At 50.9% G+C, this 25,774-nt stretch overlaps 3 protein-coding genes across 8 annotated transcripts in view; 2 read left to right on the top strand and 1 right to left on the bottom strand.

Annotated features, from left to right (window-relative positions):
• The window catches only part of LOC100719270 (sodium/glucose cotransporter 1-like), a 77,422-nt gene extending 73,930 nt beyond the window's left edge, over nucleotides 1–3,492 (top strand). For both annotated transcript variants that reach the window (XM_063225878.1, XM_063225879.1), the window contains 2 exons: nucleotides 394–496; nucleotides 2,769–3,492. In XM_063225878.1, the coding sequence (XP_063081948.1) occupies nucleotides 394–496; nucleotides 2,769–3,151 (486 nt within the window). In that variant the 3' untranslated portion in view covers nucleotides 3,152–3,492. The remainder of the gene's footprint in view (nucleotides 1–393; nucleotides 497–2,768) is intronic.
• A 1,876-nt stretch (nucleotides 3,493–5,368) lies between these two features.
• Nucleotides 5,369–25,774, bottom strand: part of Rsph14 (radial spoke head 14 homolog) — an 84,409-nt gene continuing 64,003 nt past the window's right edge. For all 4 annotated transcript variants that reach the window (XM_063225873.1, XM_003478037.4, XM_063225871.1 and 1 more), the window contains 3 exons: nucleotides 8,647–8,872; nucleotides 7,527–7,663; nucleotides 5,369–5,672 (listed from right to left, as the gene is read on the bottom strand). In XM_063225873.1, coding sequence (XP_063081943.1) covers nucleotides 5,434–5,672; nucleotides 7,527–7,663; nucleotides 8,647–8,872 — 602 coding nt within the window. In that variant the 3' untranslated portion in view covers nucleotides 5,369–5,433. The remainder of the gene's footprint in view (nucleotides 5,673–7,526; nucleotides 7,664–8,646; nucleotides 8,873–25,774) is intronic.
• Nucleotides 14,448–25,774, top strand: part of Gnaz (G protein subunit alpha z) — a 55,108-nt gene continuing 43,781 nt past the window's right edge. Inside the window, exon 1 of one of the 2 annotated variants that reach the window (XM_063225869.1) lies at nucleotides 14,448–14,656. The gene's annotated coding sequence lies outside the window, so the exon portion shown is untranslated. Of the gene's footprint in view, nucleotides 14,657–15,043; nucleotides 15,181–25,774 lie in introns of those variants that run through there. The other variant, XM_063225870.1, reaches the window with a different exon arrangement.

Genomic DNA, 25,774 nt, shown 5'->3' with positions numbered 1-25,774 from the left:
ACCCTGCCAGAAGTAAACCCACAGTGATGGGCATCTTTTCCCACTCTGAAGCAGGGGTTTGGAGACAATGAACTCAGGGTTCCTGGGCCTTCCTAATGGGAAGGAGCCCTGAATTCATTGTCTCCAAACCCTGCTTTACATTAAGCCCATATAGGTTGTGACACACTTGCCAAGGTCACATGACCACATGGTGTCTAGAACTAAAACTCAGGAGTCCTGGTTCCTGTGACTCCCTATCCCATCTTTCTCCTGTTTTTTGTTAACCTAAAAACCAGATCTATTTTAGGCCATCAAGACCCTGGTCCCAGCAGTGGGCCATGTTCTTTATGGCTACATAACAGGGTTTCATGGTGACATGCCCTCCTCTCTCTCTCTATGCTTCCACCATCACAGCTCCACAGGCTCTGCTGGAGCTTACGAAAGAGCCAAGATGAGCGGGTAGACCTGGACCAGGACAGAACGTGGAAGAGACTCCCCAGATTCCCAGCCACACCAAGTGAGAAGGGAGATTCAGCCCTGGGGAGTGACCCCGTGAGGCATGCTCTTGGGTGGTTGGTGGCCTGTGCAGATGGCCCAGAACTTCTCTGCCCCATTATTCTCACACTCAGAAATATTTTAAGGCAAAACCTTGGGATTTCATTTTCTTTAAGATGCCTCCTGGGGGTGATTTGGGCATTTCAAAGCTGTGAGGCCATGGTGAGCAGGCTGAAGTCCAGGAGAGATGCGGGAGAGGGCAGCAGAGGCACTGAGTGAGTTGCTGCTGGAGGTGGAGGGAAGAGATAGAGAATTCAGGCTTGAATTGGGGGGTACCCAGGTGATGAGGAGAAGCCAGCAAGGGTATGTAAAGTCAGGAGTGTTCAATGTTCTGGCAGCATTTCAAAGGGCAGGGTATCCACTGAGGCAAACAAGGATGGATGAAAACTTGGCCTAAGAACTTTAACCACATACAGACCATGTTATGCCTCCAGCACAACAATCTGGTGGCATGTAGGGGAGCAGACTGCAGTGTAGGAGTTCAAAACCAGAGGCTCCTTGAAAGCATGTAGGAGATGGCCCACTTCAGCGGGGCTACAGGGGCAGGTAAAGAGGGTACCCTAGAAGCAGATCTGCAAGACAAATAGGTTGCGTCCAAGTAAGAAAGGAGAATGTCCCTGGAGCCTCCAGAGGGTCAGAGAAAGGGTTTTAACAAATAGGGTCAGAAAAGAAAGGTTCTAGGACATAGGAGGTAGGATGACCTGAGCTTCTTGCAACCCCTGATGCAATCAGGGATAAAGGACATAATGAGATTAGTCCTGAGTCTGAGGCACAGAGTAGTGAAGAAGCTATGAGTTTGGGGGAGGGAGGGGGCGGGCCTGGTTGTAGAGAAGACAGGGTTTTCCCCTTTCTACTCTTTCCAGGTGAGTTCAGAGCCCAGAGAGGGCCTGAGGTTTTTCCATACCTGCAGGAGACGGGCATCTGCCTGGGAAGGGTCCTGTGGACTTCTGTGTGGAATGATGAATAGCCTTTCCTGGGCACAAACCCTTGCTTCTGCTTCTCCTCTACCAAGATGTAAATTGGCCCAAGTGCCTATAATGTGCCAGGTGCTGCCAAAATTACATGTGATGTGGATAGTTACTATCCCCATTTTAGAGCTGGGGAAACTAAGTTATTTAGCAATCAGGTAACTTGTGCCTGTCCCATAGATAACCAGTCATTGGTTGAGCTGGGATTTGAACACTGGAAGTCTCATTCTAACGTCTGAGCTCTCAGCCTGGAACCAGTTAACTGTCTGTCATACAGCCTTGGCTGTTTTGGGTGACAGCTATACAACTGGACTGATGGGTCATCCAAGCCTCAGCTACAAGGACAGGAGCTTAGGAGACACTAGCTTGGAGGCTTTCCAATGAGATGAGACAGAAAACATCAGAGTTCACACTGCTGGAAGTGCACTGAGAATGAAACAGGGTTGTCTTGCCATCCGTGATCTATTCATTCCCAGGAGTGGCTCAGAGGTCACTTCCAGGCAGTGCTGGGCCCAAACTAGTGTGCTGGCGCTGACCGTGGTGCTGACCCAAACGTGCACAGGCCCCAAGGGGCAGGCCAGCATCAGCGGCCCAGACACTGGAGTAATACTCAAGCTCCACACATAGGAGTTCCCATTAGTTTAGCCTAGAAAAATGTATGGCAGCTTTCCTGTAATTCCTAAACTTCCCACACACACACACACACACACACACACACACACACACACAACACTAGAACTTCAAGCGTCCTATGGAGCCAAGCATGGAGATGGACAACTGCTTGGAAAAGACACTCAGAAATTGCCAAAGAGAGCAAAATCTATTTCCAGGACTTGTGGGACTTCCTCCTCCCTCTAGGAAGTAGTACTTAGTGGGAGGGCATTTGAATGAGCAGCAACTGCTGCTCTAGACCTACAGAAACAGGAAAGGACATTGTTGCAGCATAATGTGGGGTACATGAGGAGGCAGAGCTCCCATGCCACTCAGGTATGCAAACAAGGGGATCTGGGCACAGTTGAGAGCTCTGCAGCCACACTCCACCCCTACAACATATCCCAGGTCCCTCATCCTACCCTCTATTTTAATCCATGTCTCCAAATATGACTGTAGGCATTCTATGTCCAGGCTCAAGGCTTTTTTCATACTATAAGTGAATCTGTTGGACTTCACACTAAAGAAGTTCTGAGAAATGAGTTTCTACAAGCATCTCCCTCTTGTATCATGATCTACATGCCTTCTTACCTTTGCCCATTCCCTCTGTTCTAGCTATGTTCCGGCATTCCCAAAGCTACTTCTGGGAGGCCCTCCAACTCTATTTTGGCCTGGAGCCACAGCTGAAATCCACGGTGACCCCTAAAAAGGCCTCCAAAGAGATAAATGCAACTGAGGAGAAGGTGGAGGCAACTAGGAAGAGGAAATATAGTGACGCTTTGGAAGGTGAGGAAGACGTGGAGCAACATGACATATCAGAAGATTCAGTCGTCCTGGATCAAGGAGAGCTATCTGGGAAGAGAAAGGCAACCAAGGAGAAGGTGGAACATACAAAGAGGGGTGGTATGTTGGAAAATTCCTCCATGAAGAGGGTGATCAGTGCCAGTGGGACCATCCTGATCACACTCGTGGTGCTCGGCCACGTCTATTTTGCCTGAATCAGCTCAAGTCTGGGCTGTCTGGAGGGCACCAAGGCTACTGCCTTTCCCAGACTTTCAATCAAGAAAGACATGAAGTGTTTCCTCCCCAAGAATATGGGGTCAACATTTAAGCCATCGAAAACGCTCTCTCAGTGTCATGTATCAAATGCGACCAGCCACAGGGGAATGGATTTTGTGGAATGCTTGTTCTGACTTTTGTTCCTTCTTCTATTTATATACATTAATTTTCATAAAGCTAATCTTATATTCCTGAGACATTTAAATCCCAGTTGGCTTTGGTATATAATGCTTTGGATTTGCTTTTCTCATCTTTTTTTGAGTTTTTTCATTATAAAGAAAATTGGTCTGTAGTTTTATTGTGATTTCTTTGATACAAGAATCAGAGTAGTATTAGCCTTGAGAATGACTGGTATTCTTGCCTGGAGACATGTAAGGGTAGATGTAGAAGAGAGACTGGGACTAGAGTCCCAGATTTGGAGGACAGAGCAGGGGGCAGGCCCAAGTAGGAAGATGACCCAAGTAGGAAGGTGGTAAGTGAGGCCCACAGCCAGGCAGATAAGACTGCAGGCACAATGAGAAAAGCAAGGCCCTAAAACAGAGAAACATCAGCACCATTGGTCACGTAGCAAAAGAGGATTTCACAGCCAAAACCAAGAACCTAGGGTCTTGGTGGCAGGGATGTCTGACCTTGGCTGAAGCCTGTGGCAGGAGTAGAGCCAACCTGCTATAGGCTAAGACAGGACTGGGCTGTGTATGGAGCCCCTGAAGTACCTGCTTTCCTGAAGGAGAAAATTCCATCTGTGCCCAGCATCCAATCCCTTCCAGGTAAGGGGCCTGCTTGGGACACTGTCTTAGTTACTTTTCTCCTGTTGCTGAGACAAAATACTCAACACCCAAAGTTAAGAGGGGAAAGGTTTATTTGGATCACAGTTTTTAGAGGTTTCAGTACATAATCAGGTGGCTATAAGGCAGGGTAGCCCATGTAGAGGGGCAACATGGCAGTATCTGGCAGCAACAGTATCAACAGCAATCCCAGCCTACTGGGATTAGGGTGTACTAATCTAATCAGTGGACTAACCTAGCACCCTTAATCCTAGCACCCTGAATCCCAGCATTGTGCTATGAATCAATCACATGTTCTAAATTCAGCCACCTCTGACAAAAAAAAAAAAACACTATGACCACATAAGGCTTGGAGGGGGGGGACATTTAGACACAAACCATAAAAGACACACTTTTCCATGTTTCTTCTGAGAAAGCTGAGAGTCCCTGAGGCTCGCTGAAAGGACTATAGTAAGAGGCTCACTTGGGACACTGATTTTGCTAATATTTATTCTAAGAACTCTTCCCAGAATCAGCTCCCCATCTTCTGCCTGGTTGGTAAAGAGGGAGCCTCAAAAAGTCCCTTATGGAAAGGTAAAGGCTCCAGCTCAGCCCCCAAAGTAAGGGCCCAACTTGGAAGCTGAACTCTGCCATCCTAGTTCCTCTAGAAGAGGTCAGGACCACTGCTTCTCCCCCAAAACTAGAGAAACTTTCACTTGGTCAGATCAGGAAGGGATAGCTTGGAGATAAAGTGGCTCTCCCAACCACTCCCCCACCCTGATTCCCATGCCTCAGTCTCTCCATGGAGGTAAAATCACAGGTAGAGGCACAGGTGGGAAGCAAGCTCATGAATGGGCTACTCTGAAGCTCACAGAGCCGAGGAGAGAGGAGATGGCACAGTGGGCTTTCGGATGGCCCAAGAGGGACACACTTCGTAATATCCCTGGTTTGAAGAGGAATGCAGCTGTGTAAAGGGAAGACCTTAACAGAGAAATTGAACCTATGACTTTATAAGTATTCAGCTGGAAAGGATTCTCTTATGACCGACTCACCCTCTGTGGGAAGAGTCCATAACAGGCCATATCTTTCATCTTCCTTCCTGTCTCCCAGAGTAGGAAGACAAGAGACATGACTGAACGGGGCATTTATGGGAATGCTCAGCAGGGTCATCCCCAGCTGCACCCCACAGGCTGATGACTCAAGCTTCCCAAGCTGTTGCCTAGCCCAGCTATGTTCCAGTTTCCAACCATCTCCCTGCCACAATCCTTGTCCCTGGAGGGCTCAGCCCTGTGCTGCCTGGGACCTGGTCCTTCTGGTGATGGGGTTTTCCCTTTGACAGGAGAGAAAGATGTAATCATGCTCCAAGAACAGAAAGAACATTGGGACCCAACATAAAGAAATTCAGCCTATTTATTCAGGTATAGAGGTGAATTATCAGGTTTTGCCTGCTAAGGGGCTCAGGGTTTCCACTCAATTACTTTGATGGCAATCTGGGCTGCCCGCCTGACAGTCACGTTGTTATCTAACTCTAGAACACGGAAGGTACCCACTTGGGTCTGCAGGCGCTTGCGGCCCTCAGGGGCCTCAGCCAGCATTGTGAGGGCCTTGGTAGCATTCAGGCGTACCTTGGTCACAGGTGAATGCAGCAGCATCAGGAGAGGCTCAATGGCATCTGCATCCAGGGCCGTATATTTCCCTGCAGGTCACCAACAGCAGACGTCTTAGCCAGCCAATTTGAGGGAGTCTCCCTCCTGTTCCCCTCCTGCCTGTGTGGTCTCAAAGGAGACCATGAACCCACTCTTCTCTCACTCAATCTCTCTTGTACTCTTCCACTGAAACCAGCCTAGGGAGTAGGCCCGGCCCATAACCCCCTACCCTCCCAGCCCCCTAACTGGCTTCATTACATGCCTCTAGTTCCTGACCTGCAATTAGTCCTCACAAAGCAGCACAAACGGGCCTTTTAAAAATGGAAAGCCAATTATTGTGTAGCAAACATTCCTTGAGCAACTATTTTGCACCTGGCACAAAAACACACAGAGTGGGGCTAGAGGTCTAGCTCAGCTCTCAGAGCATTTGCCTAGTCTATGTGAGACTTTAGGTTCAATTCTCAGCACAGCAAAAACAACAGCAACAAAACCAACCACATTGCTCTTACCCTCGTGGCACTAACAGACATTTACTGTGTATGAGACGCTCTCCTTGGCTTTTTGCCACCAAGTGCTGCTATTAGTGAACACTGACTGTCCTTTGCTGTGAAGGTCTCCCCACTCTAGCTTCCTAATTAGCCTATGCTTTGGGTCAATCCACAAGTCCTTCCCAGGGTAGACTTGACCCCATCGTGTGTCCCCCCAAATGCTGCACTTCTCCATGTCACTCTTCATTCTACCTCTCCTGCCACTGCATTCCCACTGTGCAGCCCAAGGCTTGGCCTGTGCCAGGGGCCCAGAGATCCTCAGCTGGAGTACCTGCTGGATGTAAGTGGCTTCACATCCCTCGTTTCTGGGCTCTGTGTCTCTGGCTATTAACTGATTCTCCACAAGCTCCCTGGCCTTGCAAGTGTTCCCACTGGAAGTCTGAGCTAAGACACCCCCAGGTGAATATACAGGGGACACCTCTACTTCCATCCTGCTGTCAGCATCCTGACTACACAGTGGGAAGATGAGCTGTAGACCCTGAGAAGACCTCAACCTCTGTTCTCCTCTGACTATGTAAAGTTCTACCATTCTGGTCCAGTATGGAGTTTCTGAGAGAATTTGTCTTGGAGCAGTAGGGCATGGTGTTGGGGGACTGTTATGGCATACTGATTGTGAATCCAAGGTACAGACAGTTCTCCATGGAACAAACTAGAAGTACATACCACAGGATTCTATATACACCACAGCTGAGTATAGGCCTTTGACAAAGGTCGGACAACTTTCAGAAGGTCTAAGAGTCAGAAGAGCACACCATACCCAAGATGGCCAGGTGTAGAGACTAGCCAAGGTCTGTTCCCCCAGCCCAGGATTGGGTGACAACATGAAAGCCTGACTCACTGGGAGTCCAAAGCTGGGGGCCTGAGGAAAGAAAATTTTATAGTCTTATTGTCCCACTCCCCAATGTGAGAAAAATAAGTATGATCAAGAAACATAAGTCAAGGGCAGGGTTTGCCTAGACCTCAGGATAACAGAGTCATGGATTACAAATTAATCAATCTCAGAATCACTTCATAGCTCACAGAGGGAATGGGTAAGAGGTGAGAATCCCAGGCACAGGGAACAGCTTGCTGTGAATACAAATGACCAATGAGAGGCCACAAGTAGCCTGTGCCCAGGAAGAAGAGAGAGGGCTGAGCTTTGAACCAAACCTCAAAACCTCGGACTTCCATGACAGGCTGAGAAGAAGATTTTGATGGAGCTTGGATGATTTGAGGTGAAGGGTTAACACTAAAACCCCTAAGCAGAAGAAGCTTTGGAAAGCTCACCACAACAGCTGGAATGCTAGGAGACTATTTTCCCCTCCTGCTTGGAATCATCCAGCTGCAGGCATCCCAGGGTGGCCACCTTCAGCTTACCTTCAGTGGTCACTGCAGCATTCATCAGGGCTCCAGCAGCATTGGCCTGAACTTCTGGTTCTTGGTCTTTCAGAAGATGCACCAGGATGGGGATGACATCATGCTGCTTTACCTGGTTCTTGCCCTCCAAAGGGATGCTGAGGCAGAAAGGGGACAATTGAGGCCTCCATTAAGGGGGAAGGAAAAAGTAAGCCCCAATACCTGAGGAGGACACAAAAGGAAAGGATTTATTTTGAAACTACCCTTGGTGGCCCAGGACTGACCATGGCTGGGATAGGCACCAAGGTACGTTTGTATGCTGCCCCTGAACGTGAGACCACGAGTCCAGGGTACAATGGAGCTTTTCCCTAAACCATCACTCAAAAAGAAATGAGACATATCTTCCCTGGCCCTAAAGACCTGAAAGATGATTGGCCAGAAGTCCTCTACTGGCCTGAGTCGGACCACACATAGAGAAATAGAGGCCTAGGCCTCTAGGGAGAAGCCCAAATGGAAGAAAATCCAGGAGTTGTGGAAGCAAAGAGGCCCCAAGTAAGATGATGTAGCCATAGCCAAAACAATAGCTATGGGGAGGGGTATGGTGAGTGAGACACTCAGCCTCGGAGACAAGGGAACCAGGGTCAGAAAACTATGCTTCCTTAGCTCCTAAGCCATATCTTACATGACTCTGAGCAAGTGATTTTCTTCCCCTGTAAAGCGAGACATGTCCTCCCCTAAAGAGTTGTCTATGTATGTAATTTACAGACAATGCCTGAACATTGTGAGTACTTAGAGACTCCTGGCTATCATCATAATCACTGGTATTCTCCTGCCTTCCTTCCTCATAGAGAAAAGTGACCCGTCAGTTGGTTCTTTGCCCAGGATGAAAAGTAAGAAAGAATTTCCTGGGAATCAGGATGCCCTCAAGCCAGTGGGAAAGTGGTCACCCTAACAGAGAAGGTCCATTTGAATCCTAGCACCTTTCTTCCCTGGGGCACATCAAGATGGGAAAGGGAGCCCAGAGTAGTTGCCCTTAGACTCTGGTGCAGGCCTGGCTGAGATTAAAGCCCAATTGTCTTATCTTGGCTTCTGCAGAAGCTCAAGAGGACAGCCACTCAGTGCAGCATAGACTGGGCCTCACCTGATGGCAGTGAGCACCCGAGCAGCCTTGCTGCGGATGTTCGCATTATCACTAAGGAGCTTCTGCTTGAGGAAGGGCACAGCTCGGCTGGCCAGTGCTTCAGTGGCATCTTCCTGCAGGCAGGGAGCCAGTGTGTCCAGGATGAGTTCCTGGATGTCCTCTTCCTCCCTTGGCAGCTTCCACACCAGTGAAGGAATCAGGCCACTGTTGATGATTCCCCGAGCCCCTGCAGCATAGAAAGGGTACTGGGGATGGAAGGAAGCAGCCACTCCCCTCCATGCTGATGGCCTAGATGGGTAGGGTGGTGGTAGACAGGAGAACTTGGCAAGGGCCCTGAGCAGCCATCAGAGATGGTGGGTACAGTCATATCAGGAGCTGGGCTAGAGCAGAGAGTTAAGGCCCAAAACATGCCAGCCTTTTGTCACTGTACTTAGAAGCATCAGCCGTAAACAGGCAGCCAGGAGCCTGAGAGACAGAAGTCACCCTTAGGAGAGCCTGGCAGCTCACTCCCACAGCCCCAGGCACACTAGGAGAACTTTCTTCTCCCTTGCTTTGCCCAGAATGGTAAGGAGCCATCGAAGAGGCCCTCCCACGCAAAACATGTCCAAATCCACTGGAGCCCCAAAACTGGTTCAGCTGGCCCCTGAGAAGAGCAAGAAATGGAGGGGGAGGTAGAGACCTAGGGTAGAGGTAGAAGACTTAGGTTGGTGTCATCTATCCCAAAAAGAGTGGTGTCCTGAACCAAAAGTGACAGGAATCCACACGACTTAAAGGGACCTGGGGCCTCAGAAGAAGGAGAGTTCCTCTTGCCGTAACTGTAGCACAGGTACTAGGAAAAGCACAATGAGACAAGGCTTTGCCATAAATGAGCACATCTTGTACCCTCCCCTTCTTCTGGGGAATGTCTGATTGTGACTAGCAGGGGTGTGAACCCAGATCCCCAGCACAGGCAGCATCTGCAGAGACCAGGATCGCAGAGCAGGCCTCCTTTGTCACGGAGATGAGGATGAACAAAGCACAGCCCTTCCCCGTCATGTGCAGGCCACTCATCACTACTGTGACCAGCCCCCCCTTTGGCCTCTCTGGCAGCCCACATTGCCTACTGTGAACCATCTACAGCCCCCGGGGAGGCGGCCACCAGCAAATACCTCTCTCCTACCCTCCCCAGCTAAATCCTCTAATTTACTCCAGAGAGATAAATAAACAGGTTAATTAGCCTAAAGGTCTCTGAGTGCCAATTAACACTAGGGATTCCCTCTTTGAAGACATCACCCTAGCCTCCCTTCCTTACTCCCTGAGGACATCAAATGGCAGGTACCTGGGGTGTAGAGGTGGCAGGCAGGACAGGGTATTCAGTGACTCTTATTTTCCTTTTCCCATGTTCCTTTATGTGTAGTAGCTTCCAGAATTCCTGGTCTGCTTCTCACATGGTGTGTTTAGATGGAGTAGCTAGCTTTACCCTATTGCTTTTTGGAGCATTCAAGATACAGGAAAGCAATTTCCTGTTGGTACAACTGGTTTGGGCTTTGCTTTTTAAAATTTAATAGCCACAGACTTCCAAAGCATTCTAGGTTTAACTCCTAGAAATGTATCCTTTTCCAGCTGTGTATCCTTGGACACATGGAACCTCTCTAATCCTGGTTTGCTCAGGGCTGAAATGAGTCTAGCTGGTGGACTGTTGCACAATACCAATGAAAGCTGAGAATCAGCTGACTGGGGCTTGATCATGGCCTCACTTGCACGTGGATCTAAACTTCCCAGAAAATTCCAGGGATGCACATGCTGCTATTGAAGCTCCTAGGAGCCACTGTCAAAAATGGGAGGGACACAGGCAGAGAAAAGGAGCTCGAGAGAGGAAATTACAGTCAGAAAAATCAGAATGCTAGAGGTGACCACCTCCATCACTCTGCTCATCCTTGGTAAGGAAACTGAGACCCAGAGAGGAAGCTTGGACCCCCAAGGTCACACATTAGATATAGGCAAACCCAGGCCTTCGGTTCCTTGAGTTCTGTTTCTCAGGCATCTGCTTGGGCTCCTGCTTGTAGAAATACTCATCACTGGGCCCTGGGTTCATTTTGAGACAGAGGGAGATTAAAAATAAAACGCGTGCCGGGTGTGCCTTTCTGCTCGTTCACTTTGCTTTTCAGCTAAAAGGAAAGTGGCGGGCCTGGCTATTTATATCTAACCCAGATTCACATGGTTTGTTCAAATAGGGGCCGGGCACACAGACCCCAAGGAAGCAAACCAGGGAAGCTCAGTGGCCAGAGCCTGAGGATCAGTGCAGGGAGGGCAATACAGATAGGGCACAGAGAGGAGCCAGACAGGGTAGCATCCATACAGAACAGGCCTTTAGCAGTCAGCAGCCCAGATATGAATGAGATCGCCCCACTGCACAATGGGAGGTAGGAGGACTAGTGGGAGAGTCAGCTGGGCACAGGTCACTATGGAACAGGTTGCCACATGGGTAGAGAAGGAATTTCAGGGTCCTGGATGCTCTGGAAGTATAGGAAGACAGACTAGGGATACTAGGCTTCACAGAGGCAGAAGAAAGTGTAAGTGGGCAGAGAGGTAGAGGGAGCAGCGTGTGTGTTTGGGGGAGAGGGACCTCCAAAATGGCCTCACTGTTGTTTAAGCCAGGATGGGCTTAGTGGTTGAGTCAGAAAGTTCCACCAGGATTGAAGTTAATGGATGCCCTAGGCATGGAGCCACCTGCAACTGAGGCTTGCTCCTTTCCTGGGAGAGAGGTTGACACCATCTCACCCTGTCTCTGCTGAGTTGTAGAAAAATACCTGATGGCTTCGTCATCGGGTCCCTAACTGTTGTCTCTAGTCCTATTCTTCTGGCCAGTGAGTACTCAAGATGCAGTGCCGGCCCCAGGTTCTAGTCCCAGTTCTACCCTTTCCTGTCCTGGAATAGGGACCATGTATCCCCTCATCTGGCAACCTGGGTCCACCTCCTAGTGACTCACCTATCAAGCTTTAGCCTTGTCTGGCACCATGCCCTGGACTCCAGACACTGCCACCCACGTATGCTTATTTTTGCTTGTGGGTGTGCTTCTGTGTCCTCAGCTCTCTTGGCCTCCCAGTAACACATACACAGCTAACTGCTTCTTTTTCTTCCTCAAGACATTCTTCTGGCAGCTTTAGGCCATTGTTCCCATATCTTCACCTGCTCCTCCATCTTAGCAAATGCTATCGCGTCTATCGCGTCTCCCTCACTAAGAATCCCTCCTTTTCCCCTACCTTTTTTCTGACTCGTCCCTCCCCCTCAAAGAACAGAGCATCCTGCTAACTGTCCCAACACTGTCACCTAATGCCCAGTGATCTCACAGGTGCAGTGGCCCTATGCTTAACTAGGCCTCTAGGATTGACTTACTTTTTAAAAAATGTTTTTCTGGGTTGACTAGTTGATACTTTTGCTATTTGACTATGTCCCATAGCACAACTCACATTGTTTGTAGGAACCATACGTATTATAAAAAATCGTGAAACAAAAACTTGTCTATCTTCTCATTTAAATGGCTAGTGTTACAATTCATCAATGGTTCTTAGGTCAACATCGCTAATCTTACTGGAAGACCCACCGGCCACATGTGACTATACTCACGCTGGAATTGTCCCAGTTTTCCCCTGGCCTCCAGCTCCTTCATGTCTAGTGTCACCCCACCTTAAATCTCCCTTCTCTCCAAAACCTCATCGCTAGCCAAGTCTCAGACCAAGCTATAGCCTCAGCCCAAGCATCTCTTCATTCAGGAAGTTAGCCCAGTACTCAATTCTCCCCCTGCCATAGGTGCCAAGAGCCCCAGGAGGTCACCTTAAACACCCTCAAGTGATACAATATCTGATTATTGTTCTGCTTTTAGCACAAAGGTCTAACAGGAAGGGGCCAAGTTTGAATCCTAAAACTATGCCTTACAGCTATGCCCTGTATGAAAGAGGCCATCAGTAAATTATTGCTGTATGAATACATACAATCATTAGTTTGGCACCAGGTGAGCTATCCCTTTCACTTTGAAGTGATCACCAGGGTCAGGTCAGGGAGGCAGCAGTCAACCCCAGTGGACCTCTCTAAGGGTTAACCGCTGTTCTTATGACTGGAATGTTGTAGAGTGTGATCTTATTCTTGCTTCTTCCTGCCCTGGAGTAGGTTACTGTGTGTCCTCATCTGGCAACGTGGGCCAGATGCATCTAGGTTTGCCCCTTTAGAAGCTGTCCACTAACCCCAATCCTACAGTAGAAACTGCCTCTGCCCACCTCTGATCATGTGCTAGTGCACATTTCCCACATATGTTAACCCTTAAAATTACTCTAAAAGAGACATTTTGACACATGAGGAGAATGAGGCTGAGCCAGGTTTCACAGCTGCTGACCGCTATGCAGTACTATGGGGCAGGGGCCTGGCCTGACACAACTTTGTAGTGTAGCAGTCATGCACACATAGTAGCCCTTCAACTACTGACCAAATTACATAAGTGCCACTTCCAATGAGCAGTATGCCACAGGTAGGTTGGCCCCAGTAATGTCCATAATGGGTATCTGTCCTGTCCCTAAAAGTTTAGGCAGTACCTTCATAAGTGAGCTGTGACCCTAGGACACGTCGTGCAATAGTTTTCATTTCACAGTAGAGGAAACATCCCAGGGAAATTATGTGATGATTTCTTGGGGCCAGTGGGACCAACCTGGCAGAGCCCAACCTTTGCTACTGCCTTCCAATCACAGACTTTGGCTGGAGTGAAAACCCATCAACTTCTGACACAGACCAGTTCCAAAACTTCTGTTCAATGAATGGGGTGATTCAGGTAATCTGACTATAAAAGTATAAAGTAACAAGTAAGGTGTTCGCTGGAACAGCACCTGCATTTTACCAGAGATGTTTTAAAATGCACAGCTTCGATTTACAAGAATTAAAAACAAAAAGACAACAGCATTAATGTACTGATGTTCTGGCCCCAGTCTTTTAAGCACTTAAGTGAAGTACTCCTGGCACTGAGGCCCACAGATGGGGCCCCCTTGAAACTGAAATTTGGCAGCTTGCACACGGTGCATTTTGCCGAGGGTCCAAAGATGGCCAATGAGGGGCTGGCCTTCACTGAGCTGGCTTCCTCCTGCTTCTCTGGGCTGAGGGCCAGCTCCTAGGTCCTTCTTCCTTCCAAGGCAACCTTTCCGTGAGTCAGGATTGCCAAGGATCTTGAAAACACTCTGAGAATGAATGCAGCAGAGATGAATAACGCCTCCTCCCATTCTGCACAAACCTCACTAGTGTGAATCTTAAAATGTACAAAAGCCTTTCACATGTCCTAGAGGACTATCTTTACAGCCCAAAGAAGCAAGTGCCACTAACTCCAAACAGAATAGGAGAGGTCACTGGGTTGCAGAGCTGAGGGACCAATCTGAGCTCAAATCGGGTTGGGAAAAGGCCAGTTGGGACCAACAATGGTGAAGGGGCCGGGGCCATCACTGCTGTGAGGGCCGATAGCACTGGCTGCAAGAAGCAACCTCACCAGATGGACGGCAGTGCCTCCAAGCAGCACAGTTCTCTGGATGCTGGCGCGGGCAGCGTGTGCAGGACTGCAGAGCGCGCCGAGCCTAGAACCCACCCCTGTCTGTACCCATTGGATTTCCGTCGCGTCCATCAGCAGCTCCGTCCCAATAGGCGACGAGCCGGCGTTAGTGGCAGGGAGGCGGTGCCAGGCGCCTGGTGCCCGGTGGGCATGCAGCAGCCCCTCCTCCGCCCGCGGTTGGCCTGGCAACGTGCTGCGCTCGCGGCTCCGCCCCCTGCCGGCGGCGGAGCGGCGTGGGGCGGGCGGACCCACGGGCGGGCGGCGGGCAGCTCCGGAGGGCGGGCGGAGGGAGCCAGGCCGGCCGGAGTGTGTGCGCCGCCCGCGGTCCGGTCACGTCCCCGCGCGGGCGCCGCCGCCCGCGTCGTGCGGAACGAGGGCGCTACCGTCCCGCGCTCGCCGCCCCGCCCCACCCGGAGCAGCTCGGCAGATGCACTGTGCCGCGGCCGCGAGGTGAGTGAGCGGACCCTCAGCTGGAGCGCGCGCTACTGAACCCCTAGGGTCGGGGGTGCGGCCAGGCGTCCACCCCACCCCCACCAGGGCCCCGCCCGGGCCTTTGTACTTGGCGTCCATCTGGGGTGGGGGCGCCATGGCAGGGATGCCCTGCCAGGGTGGAGGGCAGCAAAGGCAGAGTGCCTGGGAAGGTGGGCACGGGGCGGCCACGAGCTGGGCAGGTGCGGGGGAGAGAGGCGCGCGGGACTGAGGATCCTGCAGGAGGGGGCGGTGGGCAGAAGGCACGGGGGATGTCGCACGGGGCCGCCAGGCGCCCTGCCCTGACCCGCCGCTAGTGTGGAGCTCCAGCCCGGCGACCTGTGGGAGCGGCGCTGAGGCGGGGTCGCTCCCTGAAGATGCAGGGTGGAGGCGACCCCGGGTGGCCAGAGAGGCGGCGTGTGGTCTCGGCCGAAAAGGAAGAGAGGGCCCCCGAGGCCTGGGCCCGGGAACAGACCGCTGGCAGTTTTTGGTCATTGCTCTTTGCAGTGAGTGGAGCAAGAGATGAGTATCGACCTGCTGGGATTGTAATATGTTTCCGGCTCAATATTTTTTCCCTTAAAAGGCGGTGGGGGGTTTTGGAGGAGGGGTGTGAGGTCCTCAGGACTGGGGCTCTGTATCTTGCGGTTTATCCTAGGGGAGCTCTGCTTTTTTAGCGCGGTGCTGAGCCTGTCTGGGTGACGAAGGCAAGAATCCACCTAGGCCGAGAATCGGGGCTCCTGTTACTGAGAGGAGGGAATGGGAAGGCGGTGCTAAGCAAAACCGGGGTTCCCTGGAGTCTGAGCCTCAGGGTGGAGGGATCTGCTTGGTAGCTGAGATTTGCCTGGCTTGGGGAGATGGCTGAGCCACTGCCTGCACCTTTCTACCCAAGTGATTTTCCTGTCTTGGGGATCTAATCCGGCTGCCCTCAACCCTGTCTGGAGGAAGCTCATTGGCCAAATTCAATTAAGCAAATATTTACTGAGTGCTTGTTCCCCCAGGGCCTGGTGCTGAGGTGGACAGGGTGAGTGGACAGGGTCTGCCCTCTCAGGACTGATTCATCTCCCCATAGAGGAAAGTCATCCATGTTCAGATAACCCCCCAATGCTAGTGCAGGAGTCTTGGGAGGGGACTCAGAGAGGTGCCATAAGCTAAGGTCAGACCAGCCTGTGGGCAGTGTGACATTTGAACTAGAGCTTGAAGGACATGGGCACAGCTGGGATGGGTTATTATGGACAGAGTAGTGAGAATAGGCGGATGCATAGAGGTACACTTGGACAATTGGGTCTGATAGGAGCACAGATCATGCTTAGGAAGGAATCAGGTGTGGTGGGAAAGGCAGGTGAGGAGTTCATGGGACTAAGGGGGCTAAGGAGTGGGTGACCCCATGGCCTGTTAGCTGTAGCAGTCTTGATGGTGACAGTGGTGTGCTGGTCTATAAAAGCAGTTCCATGACTCCTTGAGGTGTAGTGGGCTTGGGGAAGACCCTCTAGAGAGGGCTTCTTGTAGCCTGGGGATGCCCTTCTAGTAACCTTGTCCCTTGGGCAGGGCAGGGGCCTAGGTTACTAACCCATGCAGCCTCCTTAGCAAGGATGCAGCTTGCCTACTTTGGAGAGAGGGTTGAGCTGATGACCCTGTGCCTTTGGGCTGTGGGCATTTGAGAGGAGTAGCCATCTAGGGGCCAGTGGGAGTGTGAGGGCAGGCCATACTTGGATGAAGTAGTGAGCCTTCTTGTCTAGGGTTGATGAGATGCTGGTGTTTGATTTAAAACTCTTCCTGTGTGTTCCTCTAACAGATGCAGATTTTCTGAGACAGGAGGTAAATAAGACATAGGTCCTCCCCCTTGAAAGGCTGATGTCACCTTCTGCCCTAGATGTACTTCTGGGGATGTGTTTGCTTTTTCTCTCAAGGAGCTCTTTCTTACTCATCTTGGTAGTATGCCCACCCTGCCAAACATGTACACACAGACACACACACACACACAGACACACACACACATGAGTGCACACTCTCAGCTTTGGCTGAGGCCCACAGTGTTGCAGTGAGAATAGGACCTACCTACCCTCGTGGGGTATATGGTCAGTTCTGAGAAGGATGAAGCTGCTTCAGTCTCTCCCTCCCTGCCAGCCCATTCTAGCTGCCTACCATGAGGCTCTGGGATTGGGACACAAGAAACAGAGTCCTCCTATTTCCAGTTTCTCAGACCTTCTGTTTCCCAGGAAGAAAAATGCTTTGGTCTGGCCCTTGGGAACTTCAGGATGAGTCCAAGAACATCTAGGTAATTGGATAAACTTGACTGTCTAGGACCCTTGCCTGGAGACCGCTGGGATGAAGGACCTTCCTGCAGAAACAGTGCCAAGTGCCAGGGTAGGCTGGCCTTGGATTTAGTAGCATGGCCGTAACCTAGCCAGTTAGTTGTCCAGTGTGAGAATCTGGTTAACAGCACGTGCTGCTTCCTCCCATAGAAACAAGGACAAGGCATTCCAGTGCTAATAGACATTAGCCTCAGAAAATCCAAGGTACTGTGTGACTGAAGAGGCCTGCTCCCTGCCACTGACCACAGCTGGCCCACAGGAACTGTGGAGAGACAGATTAGCCTGCTGGTCTTCTGAAGCCCCCGAAAGGAAACCTGGGATACTCTTGCCACAGGGGTATCCTATGAGCCCTGTGCTTGATCAGAAGGTACTTGAAGAGAAGTGGACAGAGGCATCAGAACAGACACTGAGTTAGTCATAGGCAGGAACTATAGCAGAGGTCTTCCACAGCTTGGTCAGACTGGAGCACCCCGACTCTATCCTTACTGTCATCCCCGGTGGTGAGACAAGAACTCCAATGTGGGCTTTAGAAAACTTGGGACCAGACCCTAGTCCCACCACCCTTTGGTCCAGCCCTCTCTCCGCAGTCTTCTTGTCCTTATCTGTAAACAGAGCCAAGAGTGTCCTGCCTTGTCTTCATACCAGCCCTCCCATACATTTGGCCCCCTAGGGTTGTTCACAAGACTGAGCAAACAGGGGCTGTCATGATCCTGGAGCACATGGAAGGAGACACTAGCCCTCTGAAGAGCAGAACTTTACATAGGGCCTGCATTCTTCAATTAGCTAATATTTATCAGTACCTGCCACATGCCAGGCACTGTGCTGACATAACACACAAGTCACTGAGTACAGGTGAATGAGTACGTGCAGTGTAGAACGCTAAAGTAGAGGGGGATGGGATGCCTGTCTGGGTTGAGTCTTGGTGCAGTGCCATGGAGAAACACAGGCAAGTTGTATGGCGACCAGGGGAAAATGCTCAGCAGAGAGACAGCAAGTGAAAGGCATTGAGTGAATGCAGCTGGAGATGCCACCGGAAGGCCAGGTGGCTGGACCCTGTGCAGAGGCTTGGTAGGGCAGCTCCGAGCCACCCACCAAGACGGAAAAACCTGGGCAGATTTATAACAGAAGGGCAACTTGAGCTTTTCTAGGCTTTTAAAGGATTTCTGCTGCTGCGGGAGAATAGACTGGACTGGATCGGTGGCAGTAGGGGTTAAGACCGGCATTCGAGGTGAGGCAGGCAGTGACCCAGTGAGGTATAAGCAGTAGAGGTGATGAGAAGTGGTCAGATGAGAGGCTTATTTTCCAGAGTAGCAGGTTAGGACTGCTGATGGAGAAAACACAAGCATAACTATAGGTTTTTGAAAGGGCAAGACTCCTTCATGAGAGGCACGGAGTCAGAAATTTTATCTGAAATCATATTTTTGCTCATAGTGGGCAGAGAAAAGAGTGAGGCTAGAGGCTGGAGTTGTTGGCATCAAGGTGTGACGAAAGCTAGGAACCAGCCGAAGTCATTTGAGGACTAAGGGTGGGTTGGACCAGAAGGGTCCAGGCTGAAGATTGAGGTTGGCAAACAGTATGATGGTGGCCCCCAGGAGGTTGGAGAAAAAGGCACCCAGGAGCATAGGACCTCTGTGTCAAGTAGGGGGTTCACAGGAATTGGACAGCATGAGCAATTCAGGCTGAACAGTTATGGGGCCTCTGTTAAGAAATTACAGTATTAAGCAGCTGTGAGTGATGGTACATGCCTATAATCCCAGCATTCTGTAAGGCTGAGGCAGGAGGAGTGCAAGTTTGAGCCCAGCCCAGGCACCTTAGCAAGACTGTATCTCAAAATAAAAAATAAAGCATTAGGGATGTAACTCAGTACAAAAACCCTAGGTTCAAAAGCCCTAAATTCAATCCCCAGTGCCAGAGAGAAAGAGACAGAGAGAGAAATTACTAAATATATCAAGATAGTGACAGCAGAGCTTGGCATAGAGCCCTGTTGACTTTGCAGTAGATGTGTACCCACAAAGTAACCCCGTTCATGGGAACCACCACAACAGTGCTAGGACCATGATAGGCAGAGATAGTGTATCACGGTTGGGCTCATGGCTTGCCTGCTGCCTTTGCTCCCTTCTTTTTCTCTGCCTTTCTCTGAGTGGGCAAGTAGGATGTATTGACCCTCAGGGCTGCTAGCGTTGCTCAGACTCAGCCATGAACCTCTGGCCTCCTGGCCTAGGGACCCAAAGGCACACATTCACTGACAAATTTCTTGCTGTGAGGTCACTGGGGGTCTGAGGACCCCCCAGTGATCAGCAACCCCTCAGATAGGAGGCAGCAAGAGGCATTTTTCAAACTCTAGAGTAAGCAGGCGCTGGGCAGGCATGCCCAGCAGCTTATACAATGGCTTCCTTAGGTTCATCTCTTTTCCACAGAAGCCTGCTACATCATAGAGGTTTGAGTTATTTGCTTCTAAATTAAGGTATAACTCTCTTTTAGAGATGTCCCTGGAGAATCCATCAAAAAAGTGCAAAGAAGCAAGACTGTTAAAAGCCACGGTACAGGGAGGGGCCTTACAAACAGTGTTAATTCTGGTGTTCTTTGGAACAGCCTGGAACCAGAAACATGCTCCATCCCCGAGGGCTCTGTCAGGTCTGTCATAGCTGTGCCTGTGCTGATGGGCAGTGGTCATACCAGACCTTTCAGAAAGAGACCCCTGTGCATACAGTGGCCCTCCCTGCCCCTGGGATAGAAGTCTGCCAGGACCAGGTTCCTTGATGGGGCTCGATCTGAGCCCTGACCCCTTCAGCAGGGCCTCCTTTTCTGAGTCATGGAGGCCAAGGTCTGCCTCTCTGAGTCATGGAGGCTAAGGTTCTTCAAGATGTAGAAGTGGTGGAGTGTAAACTGACGTGCACATTTCCCCCAGAGACCCAATGCAAGCTTTTGTAAGGACGACACACGAGATCTGCCCTGGATTTTGCAGCCAGATGTCTTCCAGGGACCTAAGTTCCAGCCTGTCCTGTGGAGAAGGGGCCTGTTTTTTACTCGCTTTTTTTTTTGTCTTTTTTCTTTTTATGGGTACCGCAGTTTTACACCTGAGGATATTGAGAACTAGAGAGGTGGGCTGACTTTCCCCAGTGCCTCAGTGGGTGCCGACAGCCACACATGTGACTTACAAGGGCCTAGAGAAGAAATTTAGGAGCTTGAGGGTTATCCGTGGCCTGGGATAGCCCTGCTTCCTCCTGTGCAGCTTGGCTTGCATCCCCCATTTGGTCACAGGAAAGATGGTAGAAAAGGCCTGGCTAGACCTGTTAAGCAGGAGCTAGCAGTATGGCTGTTGCCAGTCTTCAGACTCTGGCCCATGCTCTGGACAGGCTAGTGGGCTGCAGCAAGCCCTGGGCCTTTTCCATCGAGCCCTTCCTTTTCCTGCTCCACCAACCCTGGAAGAAGCAGCGTGGGGTCTGGACTCAACCTTTGAGGCCACATGCCCTGGAACTGATGGGTTTTCTTCTTTGGACCTCAGTTTCCTTTTCTTTAAAATAAGGAGTGGGGCCAGAGATATAGCTCAGCGGCACAGCACTTGTCTGGCAAGTTCAACTCCCGGTACCAAAAAAATAAAATCAGGGTTGAAGCACGTGGGCTGCAGGTCCCCATCTTTGTTGACTGCTAGGGACGGAGGGCTCACTGCCAGGTTGGGCCCATAGTGGGTAAGATGGGAGGCTGGCTCTTTAAAGGCCGTCTTTGCACTTTCTTGCTTTCTACCTAAAATTGCTCTCCTGCTGTCGCTTAGTCCTTTGTCTCCATGTGTCAGTGTTGAAGGCTGGTCTTCACAGCTGCTCTTCCTTTTCACTCAGTTCTCAGACGGCCACACACAAGTAGGGTCTCCAGATCCTCACACGAGGCCGGGTGGGCCCTCTCTAGAACAGCGTGTGTCTCCACCCACACAGCTCCTGTGCCCTGCCTGCTGCTCTCACTCCCCTTGGCACTCACCACAGTTCAACTTTCTATTTTATTTACCACCCTTGTTGTCTCTCTCTTGGGCTTGGGCTTGGGCTTGGATGGAAGCTCTGTGAGGCAGAGACTTTCTGTGTTCATCTCTGAGAACCCGACGCCCAGAGCCACCCTGCCTAGCAGGCACCTAGGACGTCACTGTGGAAGTATTAGTAAGCACCTCATGTCATCCCATTGAGCCCTTTTCTTACGGAGAGCTGGCATACGCTCTCACATCAGAAACCTATGCACCGCCTCAACCCTGAGCTCCTGGAAGGTGTCTTTGTGCCTTAAAACTTCCAACACAAACTATTCCACAGGTAGGCATCATCAAGCCCAACTGGTTCACTCCCGAGTCAGAGGTAGGTGGACTACCTGGCTTCCCACACTAAATGAGCCTCAGACTGACACATCATCTCTTAGCAAGGTGGCATACCTCAGAGGGGCCTTGGTCAGAAGCAGTGGGAATTCACAGGCAGTGGTGTGTTTACAGGACTCTATCTTTAAGAGAATGAGACAAGATCTCGATGGAAGTTAAAAAAAAAAAAAAATACAATAGCAGCTGAGTGGCCTTTCCAGATAGCTCCTGTGCTCCAGAATCAGGAAGTGGCCTGTCAGTTGGGTCAGCTCAATACAAGGGAGGACCTGAGGCCTGGGTCAGAGTCCTGCATCTGCCCACCCTGTAGAAGCCTTCTCACTCCCTGAGCCTTGGTTTCCTCACATTTTTATTTTTAAAACCTATTTAGCAATGCTGAGGATTGAACACAGGGCCTCACGCATGGTAGGCAAGTACTTTACCACTAAGCACACCACCCAACCCTCCTCACCTTCAGACTTGAGGCTCTAGGCTGAATCCAAGGTGTAAGCAGGTAGTTTTCATTTCTTATTCCAAATTTGGAGTGTCTACCCAAACAGCACTGTGCTGATGAGGATCCCAAGGCTATGTTGTAGCTTAGAGGAGAAGCAGACCCCTCTAGTTGATTAGTGATGTCTGCAACAGGTCTGAGAGGTAGGAGGGTGACATTCAGGCCAGTGACTAGCCAGGCACACTATTGTGCTCTCCCCCTTGGCTAGCAGCTCCAGTTCATCTCCATTTTCTTCCTCCCTTGGAAACACAGACCCTCACCTCTATGAGGTAAGGACTTGCCTCCCTCGCCAGCATCTCTCCAGCTGGCACCAGGAGTCCCAAGAGCAGCTCGTGTCACAGTTTATTGAAAATCTCTTCCAATCTCAGCTATTGCCTGCGTCCCTGCCATGGCCTGCGAGTCCAGCCCCCTGCCTGGCCCCTGGCAGCCTCTCTCTGTAAACTGAATGAATGAATAAGCAAGTAAATGAGTGAGGCAGAGACTCATCTGCATAGCAAGGCCAGGAGGCTTTTGGATATTATAAATCTCATGCTGAGCTCTCTTCTGCTATGTAACCCCGAGAACCCTGCCTTTATACATGACCAGATGACCTTGGAAGGATGACCAGATGACTAAACTCCTAAACTGCGTAGTTTAATACTCTGAATGTTGCCGCAGTGTGGACAGCATGGGAGGAGGGGGCAGAGTGACCATGGAGGGCCAGGTATGTGAGTTCTAGACTCTATATCTTATAGGGGCTTCTGTGCTTCTGTCTGACCCTGATCATGGAGGGGTCCACTCAGCATCACCAGGAGTAAAGATGAGAACACCTCTAACCTACTGAGAGGGGGCCTTCATTAAGGTTGGAGAACTGAACACCTGCATCCCTTGCTGTGGCTCCAGCAGGCCCCAGACCCTCATGGAAGAGACATGAGTCAGTTGTGTTCCCTGTCCTGCCACCTGTACTGGGTGTGGGTGAGCAGAGCAGGTTGGAGAGGAGGAGCTGAGCGAGAGAAGCAGCAGTTTCTACCTGAGGGTCTGGTCAAGTGCCTCTCTCTTGCCCTTGCCCCTACACTGCATGGCATTTTCTGTCTGACCTTAGCTGCCCTAGCTGTTTGTAGCCTCGGACCAGCCGCTTCTTGCTGTTTTGTGTCCCTGTGGACTGGCTACCAGGACCCTGGCTGACTGGCCTGCCATTCGTCCCTTGCTAGTAAGTGGAGATGCAGTGGCCATTTCCCAAGCCAAACTTTCCTCCAGCGTGGTTGCCCCCCTCACCCACTCCATTACCTCTGATATGCTGTGCAAACATATTTCTTGATAAAATGCCGGGAAGAAAAATAATTAGAGTGTTGCTTCCATTATCCAATTTCTGATTAATCAAACTCTCTTTGTCCTCAGCCAAAATCTATTCATTTCCCTTAAACACTGGGCTAGTGCCAAGCATCGATTTCCTCTGTGATAACACCACTCCTGCACGCACGTTCCCAGCCCTGCCCTGCCCTATAGCTGAGAGGAGCAGAAGCACTAATGGGCCTGCTCCAGGCTCTCCAGACTCCACCTACCTTCCATCTCCTCCAGGCAGCCTCTTGATCACACCAACAGTCGCATCCCTGCCCTAGCTTCTGGGATTCTGTGGCTGCACTCCCCCCACCTTTTAGATGTATGATAGAACTAAAGGAGGGGCTCTAGCTTCAAACTCTGGACAGGCCAGGTTTTGGGGGAAATGTCCCTACTGCTGGCACAAGGAGGAGGTTAGGGCTGGGTTGGAAGGGTTAGGGCTTGTAAGGAATGTGTATGTATGGTGTAGGAGCACACTGTCCACGGCAGCAACAGAAACCCAACCCCAAAGGATTTACAGAATAAGGAGACGTCCTGACCACTGAGTTTGAGAGCTCTGCATCAAGGGAGCATCAGAGTCAGCTAGCCACATGCCCACTGTCCAAAGGAAAGCCAGCAAGAGCTTTTTCAGATTTCCCTGACGTCCCCCAGTGTTCCCTCCCTGCACCAAGTTACCCGTCCCTCACTCAGTCACTACAAGGGACTGGGTGATTTATCAGCACTTACTTGGTGCTAAGTTCTTGTGGGCATGTGTGACGTCAGGGAGCAAAGAAGAGCAACCCCTCCGCTGTGGTGCTCACATCGCTGTGAGTACGACATGGGGGAATAGCACCCACCTTAAGTGAGTTACGCAGCAGTGTATTAGAAAGGGACAGCACCATGGGTAAGGTGATTAGATGCTGCTGCTGTGGTGTTGGTGTTTGGGTTAGGGTTGTGATTTTTATTTGTACATAGGGTTGGACAGGGAGCCCTTCCAAGAAAGGGACATTGCAGCTATGGAGGAGTAGAATGAGCCATTTGGCTGTGGACAGAGAAAAGGAATAGCCAGTGCAAAGGCCCTGAGTTGAAAAGGAACCATATGTACTGGACAGTTAGCAAGGAGATCAGTGAGGGGCCAGTGTATCAGGAGTCAGGGAAAGAGGGAGTGTGGGGAGAGGCTGTTGGAGAGCTTGGCTGGTTGCAGAGCTTTGGGGCTCTTGAAGGACTGTGACCCTGGATCTGAACTGAGATAGTAAAAGACAGAGGCTTCAAGCACAAGAGAAACACACTCCACCTTGTTTTATAAGTAGTCGTCTGGCTACAGGTGGAGCACCAACTACAGGGAACTGGGGACAGTAAGGAGACCAGGAAGGTCACTGAGATAGTCTAGAAGAGGAGCTAAGCAGAGCAAGCTCAATGGCAAGGGCTGTATTCAGAGCCAGAAGGTCAACTGAAGGCTCCCTTGAGGTCAGCAGGGCCCAACCCTGACCTGGGAACCCATACAGTATTAGAAAGGCTTAGGACCTCTTCCTAGGGATACACTATCACCAGCTGCAGGACAATAGTTCATGGCTGCACCCTTTGGTGGATTATCTGTCCTGACCCTTGGAACTCCCTTTTCTGCCCATCCCTCAAGATGGAACAGCTGTGAGGTCCTTGTCCCTCCCAAGCTCCTCTTGGGGTCAGGCCAGTACTCTGCCACAGCTGGACCCTCATTGTGCCCAACTCTTTTCCCAGTCCTGCACCCCTCACTTCCTGTGGGTTTCCCCTGAACACCAAGCATAGACAAAAGAATACCCCACTCAACCTCTGCTCCTCGAGGAGGAGGGATCAGGAGCAGCTGCAGGCTTGGACACTTCTGGAGGTGGCATGTTACAGGCAGAAGGACTGGTGCTAGCCAGAGTCACCTAAAGCGGCATCCTAGTGCAGGGATCCCAGACCACTGGCCTCTGGAGGACCCACAGTGACAAAATCCACACTCTTGGGCACTTCCTCAGACGGGGGAGGAGGATGAGCAGGAATTTGAGAGCCTTTGATTTCCAGACCAGTGGCCCTTGTGAGCTGTGCCTGACCATGTAGCAGTGAGTTTAGGAGGCACAGGAAGCGAGCCATGGGGCAGAGAGAGCAAGAGTTGGGGGGCAAGTAACAGACAGATGGGAGTACTGTTCACCTTCCAGGTAGGAGACAGAGAAATGGGGCTGTAGAGAAGCATGGGGAGCTCCCGGGAAGAAGCCACTCTGGCCTCATGGAGTCCTTTCTAGAGTTCAGCCTGGGGAGTATCCACAGGGAGAGACGGGATTGTAGGACTGAGGGACCTGATAGAAAGCAGTTACTCTTCCCTAGGGAAACCCATGAGCCAGGAGTCGGGGGCACAGCTTCTTTTGGCATATAGCGCCCCCTCTGATATAGTGCTCATTAAAGGCCCTGCCTCTGAGTTGTCATTTCCCCCTTTCTCTTTGTAGGTAGAACCTCTCCATTTTTGTCTATATTTATTTACTCCTCACCTAGAAAAGGATCTGGCTCAGTTTCCTACTGAGTCAGTGCTCCTGAGGTGGTGCTATCACCTCTCGTCTGGTCAGCGTTGGTGGCCACAGGCCAGAAGACAGCATGTGGCTGAGAACATCCAGAGCCAGGACAGCACAGCCTCCCTGGTT

The sequence above is a fragment of the Cavia porcellus genome, unplaced genomic scaffold (assembly GCF_034190915.1).
Source record: "Cavia porcellus strain 051 isolate PalLab524CR breed Dunkin Hartley unplaced genomic scaffold, mCavPor4.1 scaffold_16, whole genome shotgun sequence".
Lineage (NCBI taxonomy): Eukaryota > Metazoa > Chordata > Mammalia > Rodentia > Caviidae > Cavia > Cavia porcellus.
The sequence above is the reverse complement of the archived record's forward strand: the minus strand, read 5'-3'. Positions and strand labels throughout refer to the sequence as shown.